The sequence below is a fragment of the Parambassis ranga genome, chromosome 19, assembly GCF_900634625.1.
Source record: "Parambassis ranga chromosome 19, fParRan2.1, whole genome shotgun sequence".
Taxonomy (NCBI): domain Eukaryota; kingdom Metazoa; phylum Chordata; class Actinopteri; family Ambassidae; genus Parambassis; species Parambassis ranga.
The window spans coordinates 23,063,552-23,075,539 of NC_041039.1; the positions used below are offsets into that span (position 1 = coordinate 23,063,552).

The 11,988-nt window shown below is 46.8% G+C and overlaps 1 protein-coding gene across 1 annotated transcript in view; it reads left to right on the forward strand.

The window, feature by feature from the left end:
- The window catches only part of pot1 (protection of telomeres 1 homolog), a 46,683-nt gene extending 35,772 nt beyond the window's left edge, over positions 1-10,911 (forward strand). The window contains exons 11-20 of the mRNA XM_028431946.1: positions 7,350-7,534; positions 7,617-7,684; positions 8,327-8,353; positions 8,451-8,607; positions 8,673-8,881; positions 8,970-9,105; positions 9,456-9,538; positions 9,977-10,071; positions 10,397-10,502; positions 10,619-10,911. Of these exons, the coding sequence (XP_028287747.1) occupies positions 7,350-7,534; positions 7,617-7,684; positions 8,327-8,353; positions 8,451-8,607; positions 8,673-8,881; positions 8,970-9,105; positions 9,456-9,538; positions 9,977-10,071; positions 10,397-10,502; positions 10,619-10,758 (1,206 nt within the window). The 3' untranslated portion in view covers positions 10,759-10,911. The remainder of the gene's footprint in view (positions 1-7,349; positions 7,535-7,616; positions 7,685-8,326; positions 8,354-8,450; positions 8,608-8,672; positions 8,882-8,969; positions 9,106-9,455; positions 9,539-9,976; positions 10,072-10,396; positions 10,503-10,618) is intronic.
- Positions 10,912-11,988: the final 1,077 nt, after the last annotated feature.

The window sequence follows — 11,988 nt, forward strand, 5'->3', positions numbered from 1 at the left end:
ACTCGTTCAGAGAGTTGATGAACAAACAAGACGTCACAGTGAATCCTTCAGTGTTTACAGCATAAAGAGCAGGCTGAACCAAAAGGAGTTCAACAGTACTGGCGTGAGAAAAATTCAGTATCATTCATCTAAACTCTTAAATTGTTTTTTCATTCTCCTCATCAGCTCTGGCAGCCATGTTGTCCCTGCAGTTCCTTAAGTGTCCACTTGAGACTCCAAAAGTGAGTCTATCCACTTAACCTCCAAATTTACAGCCTAAATACCGCTTTGTGTGGGTGTTCTCCTCAGCTTCACTCCACCTCTATGTCTTTGCCTATGTTTGGATGAACCAGAACTTAGACAGACTCCACCAAGATGGCGGCGTCCAGACCCCTCTTTAGAAACATCTTGCCGACTTCATGGAACTTACCCACATCTGCTTAAAGGTCGGGTAGGAGATTTCATTCTGATGCACTTTTTGTTAAATTAGTGTAACTTCTCTTTACAATCCGATAGCAACCAATTAGTTCGGCAGTTTCACATTAAAACAAAGAATATGAATCATCTGTGGAAGCTATAAAACACTAAAAACATCAGCCAATCCTCCGGGTGGACCCTGTAGGAGGATTGGCTGGTTGTCACTCTCTTCCTGCTCTGTGCACCAGAGAGGTATGTGCATGATGGCCGAAGTCACAGACCGCAGCTCGTCTTCAGGTAATGTGCATCCATGTGATTGGAGGGCGTGGCTTCGGGGTAAGCTCTGAGAGAAAGGGGCGTGTGTTCACTTTCCAAATCTGGCTGACTCTCACTGAGTTTTCAAAATCTCCTACCCTACCTTAAAGTTACTAAAATTGCAGCTTATAGATAACACGTCCTGACAAGGGATTGACAGTGTCTCAACTAAACAGCATGTTTTTGGTTAGCATTGTTCTGGTTTTCTGTAGGTAAGGAAAGGTCAGGCCTCGTTTGAACTGTTAGTCTGTAAACAGCAACTTTTTTACTGGTTTGTCCATCAAATGTCAGAATACACTGATGGATAAATCATGGGCAATCAATCAATGATGTCATCAGCTGCAGGTCTAGTAGTCTGTAGCATTGAGACTTCCAAAGCTGCACATGGTGTCTATTGTTTTTTGGCTATTAATAAATTACATTGGGAGACACTGACATTTTGCTTAAATATAAACTGTCCAATATACTGTATCTGATCCTATTATAAATGACCGACACAGTGTTCAGTGGTTGCAGTTGCCTGTTTCCTGACCTGGATGGTTTTATTTTGCGGTCTCGGGCTGTTACATTTAGTCTGATCTGAGGTGTACTTCTGTTGGTCACATCCTCTGTTCCCTGCTGAGTTGATGTTCCAGGACAAAGAGCCCTGCTGTCGAGTCACGCCGTATCTGTCGTGCTTTTAAAGCCCATTTCCTGCGGCTTCATAACGAAGCCTGTGTGAAATGAACGGTTTCTCCGTCTCAGAGAGGGCTCAAGTTTTCTGGCTGCTTTATAGCTCCTCGGCTCGTCGAGAAGCCACGGAAGCCCACAGCAATCTTTAGAATTTTAAGGAATCTCTTTTCACCGAGCAGCCAAGCAGCACTAATACCATGAGACAGCGGCATCGGCGTCGAGGCTGTTGGGCGGTGGGCGGACGGTGGAGTGTTCATACAGATCAAGTACTTACAGAAGACGCCACTGGCTGCTCCACTCTGCTCCTCGCCCTCTTTAAAGAGAAAATAGTTTGTGTGCAGGGGGAGCTGCAGGGAGCCATTTTCTGTCAGACAGGCCGATCACTCTCTCTGAACTGTGGACAAGCTTGTCCCACAGCCCCTAAAAGCCTCTCCTGTGCACACGCTGAGGTTATAATGTGGCCGTTATGCTAAGTGTGGTCTCAGCTGAATGATCTGATTGGTCAAAGAGCTCAGAAATCTGGTCACAAAGCTCCGGACAATAGAGCTGTTTTCTCCTGCTGTTGGTTGCTATGCCAACTGTTGTTGTACTGATGGAACAAAGAGGTAATTTTCTCTTTTCTCCTGGGCTTTTATTTCCTCTTAGAGCAAAATATTTTCAGGTAATCGTGCTCTAATGAGGTCTTCAGTTCTCTTAACCTCACACAGAATGTAGAGAAAACTCCTCTGCCGTGATAACACAGGCTCCGTAATGTATTCCACTTCAAACATAATGACAGGTAACACAGTGTTTTACACAGCTGCTCAGAGGTGCTGGGAGAGGTAATCCCTCCAGCAGGTCCTGGGTCAGCCTTGGGGTCCCTGCCTGGATATGACACCTCTAAACCCAGTGCTTGAACCTCTACTTGACCCTCTCAGTGTGGTAGAGCAGTGTCTCTACTTTCTCACCTGATCTTGAGGGTAAACCTGGGAAGAAGTCTGAACCTGCTGTTTGAATTGTGACTTCACCCCCTCAGTATTACCAATGTTATGATCATAGGTGAGCGTGGACCAACTAGAGTTCTGAGGTTTTTTAACTGCTCCACCTGACCAGACTCACCCCTTCTACCCCGAGAGAGCGAGTTATTCTTTTCTTCTCAGGTTGGAGGTGCCGACCCTCATCTCCACGTGGTGCCTTTGGAGCAGGACACACTGTCTCCATGCAACAAGTTCCAGGCACTACAACAGTTTTGTTGTGCTGGCATCTTTGCAAAACATGTCTGCATGTGTTTGGTGTTATTTTGTTGTCTGTAGCAGCTGTGGCGGCCATGTTGTCCCAACAGTGCTCAGGCATGCCAGCATGATAGCCTATGTCATGACCCGTGATTTTTTTGTGTCCTCTTAATTCAACTTTGCATCCACATGTTGAATGAGTCTGTGGAAATTTACTCCCATTTCGCAACAGCCTCATCAAAGATGTCCAGTGCTGCTGATGCTGTGCGGCTCACTGACAGCTGACAAGGTCAGGGACCTTATTGGTCTGTCAATCTTCTACCCAGCCATCTGCCAGTAGGGGCGGGTGATAAAAAACCTGATAATACGTGGCAGAGCTGCACAGTAATAGCCTGTCACAGCCTGCCTTTCAGGTTCAACTCACTTCCTTGTTTGAGCTTTATCTAAACATAAAGGAGGAGCAGTCAGCAGCAACACACATGCTAATGTTAATAAGAAAGGTCACAGCCTAAGGTTTAAAAGACGAGGAGATGTTAAAAAAAAAACAGGGGTCAGAAGAGTTCAGAGAGTGCACACAGGCAGTTTTTAGACAGAATGTCTGAGTGGCTTTTAAAAGAACGAAGGTTAACCCTTCGTCTATCTCCAATTTCTTTCTAGTACCACTCACATAAAGAGTCTGAAGCTTGACAAACTCCACAAACAGGCTGTATTCAACCAGGCCGCTGGCTACAGAGTGCATCAGAAGGACACGCAAGGCAGGAAGGAGGGGCAGAGACACAAGACCAGGTCAATCTTCTGTCATGCATCTTCACTTTTTACCTTTCTTCACTCAAATGATACGTATAAAAATGTGTGTACAGGAGCTGAGAAAGATCATTACCGGAAGACAAAAACGCCTTCAATAAGTTACTGTACCCTCAGACGCACTGTGACCTGGGTCCTCTGATCAGATGAGTCATTGTCTGGTCTAAACTTAGCGCTGCTTCTCTCAGCTGAATGTCTGCTCATTATAATCATACCTGGACTCTCAGGGCTGCTGCAAAGGATTTAATATGTGTATACAGACAGGAAGCTCGACTGGGCGAGATCAGAGCAGACGCCACATGGCAGCGCCTGCACTCGCCCCGCCGTCTGTCCTCTCCCTGCTTTACTCTCCGGCTCTCCGCACCTGTTTCCAAACTGGCAAATTCTGCTAAACTGTCATGTAGCAGTAAAAAAACACAGCCAGACTCCCGGGTACATAGACTTGTTTTCCTGTCTCATTCTGCCGAAGATCCAGGTCTCTGGAGGCTAAATAAAACCCAGGCAGCGTCTGGGTTCCTGCAAACAAAAATACTGTCTGTTTGCTCTCATTGTTTGCATCCAGCCTCTGTGGGATTCATATGATTTTAATAATATTTCATATTTATACAGCATGTTTTCCTAAGAATTGTGTTTCCCAACAGTGCAACCACACAAAAAGATAAGAATTGGAGACCATGTAGTGTCTGTCCTTGTTTCACGAGGTTATAAAACAAATTGCTTCCAAACTTGCTTTCATGCTTGTGTACACCTGTTTTTTTTAGCCGTGTGCTAAACGGGCTGTTTCAGTGTCTGCAGCTTTAAGTACTCGCTGTTTATTTTCTCACTTGTGTGGTACATACAAAAACAAGTCAAGAGAATCAATTACCCCATTCACACGGGGGAAATAAATCTGGCTAAAGCGGGATTCGGGCCGCATCCAGATGGTTTTTTTTGTATCCAGTTTGATTTCAATCCAGCCCATTGACAGTAAAAACTATGGACAGAGCTTCCGTGACGTCACCCGTTTGTTTCTGAAGAGCCGTTTTGAGGCTCGGTGGGAGGTTCCGGGACGTGATGACCGCCGCCATGTTGACAGCGCCACGTCCGCCAAAACTCTCAAATATGGACAAAGAGGGGGGGCACGAGCGGGGTTTAGGGGGGCGGGCGATCGTGGGAGCAGGAAACTCACGCTGTGATACGTCAACTGTCACTCAAGCGGCAACGCCCATAATTATGCATAATTTTAAGTCCGAATACAATTGAAACGAGTGGGTTGTAAAAAAATTCACCCCCCCTACAACTGACACTAGAAGAGAACCTATCATCTGAGACCAGAGTGGTTTTTTGTACCAGGCTGTAAACATGTTAATTTCTGCTGTGAAGTCGGCCATTTTAACATGGGAGTCTATGGGAAATTACTCGCTTTTGGAGCCAACCCCCAGCTGTTGCAGCGTGAATTACAAGTTTTGACACTTCCGCATGGGCTTCAACTTTGAGCCCCGAAGGTTGCCGCTTGATCCAGCCGCACACGCGGTCCTACCGCGGCCTGAACGGACTCTGTATATTACGAGGCGCCACCTAGTGGTTTGGAGGACCGCAAACAAGCTGGATTAAACCGGATTGAGTGCGGACACGCTTGTGTGATAGCCAGATTTGAAAATAGGTCTGAACGTATCCAGCTTAAAGACTATCCAGAACTGGGCCACATTGGCCCCGTTCACACTGGAGAAAGTCAGTCCAGCTAGAGTAGGATTGAATCCAGATAGCCTTTAAGCTGGATACGTTCAGACCTATTTTCAAGTCATACACGCGTGGTGGCACCTCGTAATATACAGAGTCCGGGTCAGGGAAAAATCGTATGGTGCACGTGTCTCGGTTCAGTTCAGGACGTGCGCACAGTAATGCTGCGAGGCATTTTTCCTGCTAACCTGGCGACTCTCTCGCTAAATCTGGTGACTTTACAAATCTTTTATCATCAAAAGCAACTAGCGACAAATCTAACAACTTCCTCTGGTGACTTTTGGAGGCTGATGTGAAAGCACGTATAATTCTGCAGTTACTGAAGGTGACTGACACAAGAAGGTCACCGACAGCATCATAAAAGGAGGTGAAGGGCACCCATCCAAGTGCCCTTCATGATCAGAGGGGTGTGAGAATGTGTTAACGTGTGTTCCATGAGTGTGTAACAGGGTGGCACTTTGCTCCTCTTTTTGCCTCTGAGAGGTCATTCACTCAGACAGCAGCAAACCCTTTGTAGGAAGTAAATTGAACTCCTTTTAATGTGCATACATTGTCTGGTTTCTCACATGGATAATCTCCCACCTGAAACACATCACACACTGGGCGTCAAGTGTTGTATTCCAGCTGATTGTCGTACCACAGATGTGGTCTCTTCTCAGGCTGTGACACAGCGGAAGTGAAACCAGCTCCATCTTTGATTTCTTTGATCTCCTGCTCATCACTTTCTCAGGAACATCCCTTTATGTGGAAATAATTCTGGTTAACAGAGCACTCCTGTGGGAGCTGAAGCAGCTCTCCAGTCCTCCCAGTTCATCTCTTCAGAGGAGGGGGGGCCTCAGGAGATCAGCTGCTAATCCACCCTGACACTGGCTCAAAGTTTGCTCAGTATGTGGGAAAATGGGTTTATAAGAAGCCGCAGCTTATGGAGGATTCACTTCTTGAGTCATTCTTCTGCTCCTCGGCTATAATGCAATTAAATGTCATGTAATGTGTATGTGGCTCCCTGTCATGTAAAAACAAAGTAAAAGGCTTCAGTAAAAATAATTCAGTGGAGTGAATTCCTCTGACACTCGATCAGTAAAGTGTTGGCTGATGATGAGTGAGGACAGATTTCTGTCAGCTGCAGGCTCGTCGTGACGGAGCGCTGAAGGGGAAAAAAACAAAAATGACAAACCCTTCAAGCCAAGTTCTTCAAGCAGCCTCTGAATCACTGTTGCTGCTCTGCTGGCTTGAATGGTGCAACAGCGCCCTCTGCTGATGAGTGAAACCTCAGGGAGTCCACACTGTGAGCAAAGGAGCAGCCACCACGTGTTGGATTACATTTGTTAGGTTTTAATTGCATTACCAGTTTTTGGTCACCCATTGTTCTCTGCAAAATACGTCCTCTGCTTCTGTGGACTCTTCAAACCAGTTGTTCACTCACATCAGCCTAATGAGTGGTTGGTTTAGAGGAAAAGATGAGGCAGAGCTGGCAGAGATGAAGATGTTGAGCTGCTCTTTAGAAGTGACGGAGGATGGACAGGATCAGGAACGAGCACCTCAGAGGGACAGCTCAGGTTGGCTGTTTTGGGTACAAAGTCAGAGAGGACAGATGGAGATGGTTTGGACCTGTGCAGAGGAGGGACAGTGGTTATGTTGGTAGAAGGATGTTGGAAATTGAGCTGCCAGGTAAGAGGTCAAGAGGAAGAGGAGATGTGCTAAGAAGAGAGGACGTGAAGTTAGCTGGTATGAGAGGAGAGGATGCAGAGAGAAAGAGTTAGGTGGAAATGGGTGATTCTCTCTGGCGGCCCCTAAAGGGAGCAGCCAAAAGGAGACGAAGCGCATCAGCCTGCAGATCAGACAGAGACTCTCTGAAGTTTTTGTCATGTGACTGCTGCTCACATCTGAGTCCATCATGGCTTCCTGGTTGTTGCTGAGGAGGGCAGATCCTTTTGTTTTTAGAGAGTCTTGGTAATCTGACATTATCCTGACAGAACCCTTCATTGGACATGATGCATTCAAGGTCTTTTAAAGGCATCCAAAGCACTACACAATTTACCCATTCATGCACATAAGCACTAATGAGTGAACGCTTTGGCTGGCGATCAACCTGTTCATTTCAGAAGTGTTTATTTAAGAAAACTTAAAAAAGCTCTGCTCTTAGCATCACCTGGTCTTCTCATGTTGAACACAAATGTTTTTAAAAGGGTTCATGACACTGAAAAGATTTATTTGGTGTGTTTGTCCTGTCAGCCCGGAGCTTTTTTGAGGATCTACAACCTGCGCTCAATCCCAGGATCCAGTAAAGTACCAGGTCTGACCAGCAGTCAGTCAGAGGAGACAGATCACCTGGCTTTTCACCTGCACGGAGGGACATCCTACGGCAGAGGAATCCGGGTCCTCCCTGAGAACAGCCCAGATGTGCAGGAGCTGAAGAGGTACGGCAGGAGATGAGGGACAAAATGTTGGACAACACGTTTTGATCCAGGAGTCAATTTTCTTCTTCTTGTGTGTCTTTAGAGTCATTGAAGCCTTCCAGGAGGATGAGGAGCTGTTGGAGATCTGGAGCACGCCACCAGAGTCTCTGGGTATGAAGCTGCAGGTTTAACCTCACTTTATTGCCTCTGGTCGGCTGTTTAGAGCAGAAACACTGCAGCTCAGCATCCTCAGCCTCTAATCAGCCGGCATGCTCACACGTTAAACCCACACGTTTCAACACGACCATCACATTATGACTGCTGGGTTCTTATGCTATGCTTAAGATTTAAAAAGCAGAATAAACAACAAGTATGTACAGAGACACAAGCGTCCTTCCTGCTCAGACAGTCTGAGTTCCTCCTGGGCGGATAGATGGATGTTTCAAGGGGCCATTAGCTCAGATGGCATCTAAAAGCCCACGCTTCACTTGGGATCAAATAAAAAGTAAAACTTTGAGTGTGACCTGGAGGGTTCTGCTTTAAAAGGATTCCTCAACACTGAGCTGCTCTGCGTGCAGACCTGCAGGCCTGTTGTGTAACTGTGAGTGGACACAATATTTACTTTTTGGCACAAAGAGCACGGATGTTCCTTTTTTAACATTGCCTACAGTATATACCCACATTTATCATTTCAACACTCAACTTCATTGAGGTTCAGAAGCAGAGACATAATTTAATATTCTAATAGCTCTGTTGCTCGGTGTCACTGATGTTCCTGCTTCAGGTCTTGATTGTGTATTTTGTGTGTTTCAGATAGTGAAGCAGTGGAATGCAGCACAGGTATGAAACACAACACTGCAGCAGGTCAGCTAACTGTACTCAGGTGTTACAAAGTTCCATCAGTCTTTCTTGTGTTCTTTGGTTTGTGTGTGTTCAGAGCGGAGTTGTGGTCATGACATGCAGCCGGTGACGCTGTCTGAGGTGAAGCAGAGCCGTCCGGGTCAAGTTCACCACGTCAGAATCCAGCTCAGGTCCTACGAACCCTGCAGACTCTACCAGGCTCTGAAACTCTACTGTAGCAAGTGTACTTCAATGTAGGTTCACACACACACACACACTGATCTCAGCAATCTTGAAATGACCAGTCCTCTGATCCCAGTCAGGACGTCCCGGATGACGAGCTGCTGGCGAGTGTCTTCTCTGAGGCATCCAAGGACTCTGACCCCTGCAGTCCCCCACCCTGGGTGCTCTCTGGACCGGTCAGCCTTCCCACAGACTCCCCCAGATTCCAGAACCGAGCTCTGAGTGTTCACCTGTCCACCCATCTCCTGTCTGAGGGCAAATCCAAGGAGCTCCTCTTCCTCATGGGTAAAACCTCATCTGAAGAACCTCCTCAGTCAGTTTGTGGACATTCAGGTTTTCATCTCAAACTCAGAAGTGACTCGGTGACTTGCAGGTTCCACTCTGGAGGAAACATGTCAACTAGCCGCCAGCTACCCAAACATCGTCCCTGTGAGGTCATCGGGAGGTCGCCTGGCTCTGCTCGACCTGTCGGCACCTTTCCTCTTCAGAGGCAGGAAGAGATACTACGGGTCAGAGACGAGCTGCTCACACTCAGAAATCTGTTAATGCTAAAAACTTCTAGTTAAGCTCAAGTTTAGAGTCACTGGGATTGTAGGAGGGGATTAATAATATCAGTGTAACCTGGATTACCTGGACTGTGTTTCTGAGTGATTGATTCATCATACAGCTGGGTGTCGGCTGCATTAGTATTCCGTACTTCAGCTGCACTCTGCTGGTAGTCTGTATATTTAACACCAGAAGTTTTCCCTGAAGGCCTGTTTCAGCAGAATAAAGCACACAGTTTGAAACTCTTTGGATATGAGGGCAGCCTGCAGTGCAAAGAAACTTCCTCCCTCATTGTCGTGTGTGTGTGTTGCAGGTGTAAGCGCTGCTCCAAGGCTGCAGTGAGCGAGCTGAGCGTTGAAGGAGCGGAGGTGATCGATGAGAAGATGGTTGCAGAAGGTGAGTTTGGTTTGATTTACTGAGCCGTCAGAGGAGGAGAAGAAACAGATATCCTGAGAAAGAACCCAAAGATTTAAGAGGAGATTAAACTCTGACTGTAGTTAAAATTGATTATCAAAACAATAACAGTTTTATTTCCCCACATGTATGGCGCCAGCTAACAGAGACAGTGATATCACTGGGTTGGTTGGTGTGGAACTCTGACAGCATTAGCTAACCCGCTGTGATAGCTTTGACAATGACTACCAAGCTAACAGTGTTTAAACTGTTTTTTTTTGTCCACACAAGTTTTAAAGCTGCTTCGTCGTTGTCAGAGCTGTGACTCTGAGTCCTTCCCCTTGCTGACTCAGCAGGCTGATTGCTGCTCTAACTGAATCGCAGTTTTTCCTCCCACATAAATCACGCCGCGTTAACGTCTCTGCTCCTCTGGCTTCACAGCTCTTGGCGTTCAGCTGCTGCAGTTCGTCCTGCTGATGAAGCTGGAGCTTCAGGACGCCACAGACACACTGGACGTGTTCCTGTGGAGACACGCCGTGAGTTTCAGACCACATTTAATGTCCTGCTCACTCTGAATCAGAAGAGATTAGAACACAGGGGGTTCATCCTCATTTCACAGTGATAACAGGACAGTTTTATAAGCGCACTGTGTGAAAATGTCCCCACATGTTTACAGCCTGTTTCAGTCTCTGTGGATCAAACAGCCCTTGGATTTAACTGGACACACTGCAGTCAGAGTGCAGACATCAAATAAGGCCCTTATCGGGAAATAAAACCGGAAAACTCGGGTTACTGATGAGTCTCTGGAGGCGATCAATAAATGCAGACAGTTTGTTTCCTGTTGTTTCTGTGCCTCCTCAGGAGTCCTTCTTCAGTGTGTCAGCAGAGGATGTAGCAGCCAATCAGGAGGCTCAGAACAGCATCCGTCAAACCATGGACCACCTCTGTCCACCAGGGGGCAGCGTGGGTATGTCAGCTCTGAGCAGAGCAGAGAAAGTTTCTTTGGTTTGTGCAGCAGTGATCACTCAGGCTGCTGCTTTCTGTCTGTTTCTGTGTCACGTCGGATCCTTTATTCGTCCTCAGGGCAGCGTCCTTGGCTCGACTTGTGTCTGACGGCGTACCGGGTGGAGGGTGATGGGGGGCAGGACCAGGACCAGACCTGTTATCAGATCTGCCACACCACTGTCATCAGACCTTCCTCCACACTATCTGACCCCGCCTGACCCTGCCTGGACCAGGCATAGGGTGTCCCTTCTCCTCAGAGTGTGTTTTATTTGTGTTTACTCTGTGTAGAAGCAACTGTACAAAACACTTAACAAGTACGTGTAATTTTAAACTTTAATACTGCTTTAAAAACAAAAGAATAAACAGACTTTTAATACAGCTGCTAAAGTTTCTGCAGAAACATCTGAATCCTTCTTAATACAGGAAGAGTGTGACAGCACCGCAGCCCGTGGGCTGTTTTTGGTTTGTTTGGACCTTCAGGCTGTCCGTCCCGTTTTGTCATGAACCCAGACTGGAAGCTGGTTGGGGTGCCTGATGACTGAAGGCCCGTCCTGCCTTTCTACTTTTATGAATTCTAGGAGACGTGCACTCTGAGATCTGAGCATTGTCTTGTAAATATTTGGGGATTCTACTGGAAGCCGGTGAAGTGAATTCTGATCCATCCCGCTGGTTCCTGTCAGTACTCTGGCTGCTGCGTTCTGGATTACTGGAGGATTCGAGGGACAGGCAGCTGCTGTCTCAGCCATCAGCTCTACTTTTTCCTCCAACTCTTTATCCGCACTTGGATTAACTCGGAGTTTAGGTGGACTCAGATGCTGCCAAGAAGGCGACGGCAGGATTCTCCACACTGAGTGTTAGAGCCGCTCTGCAGGAACATCTGAGTGATGTCACAGAGTGCATGTTTATTCAGTGCTCAAAATTCTGCTTCTAAACACAAGACAGTGCAGGGACACATCAAAGGAAATGTCTTGAAATTTGAAGGATGAAGTGATCAGACTGGTGGACAGCTGACAGACATTTCACACGGAGGTCTGACGGGGAGGAAGGATGATGTGGTTACAGCTCATGTCTGGCTGCTTCCTGTCCCTGTGGAGCTCTTCAGTGCTGATCAGTGGTGTTACAGCGCCATCTGCTGGGATGACTTCGACCTGAAGTCGTCCCTCAACAGAACCAGAAAGAGGGAGCAGACAGGGCGTAAGAGGTGTGAGGTCCGTACTTTGTCCACCTGCTGCCCCCCCTGCACCTCTGAGCTGTGTTACAGTGTAAACATGCAGCTCCACTGCTCTCCATAAAGAAAACATACTTTCGATTAAAGCCCACTTGTTGTAAATGTGGAGGTGTAATACCCAAGTCTGGCACTTGATGGCGCACAAGACAAGAAATAGAATTGATGGACTTATATATTTATATGTAATCATATAAATACTTTTTACAATGCTTCAGTAAAC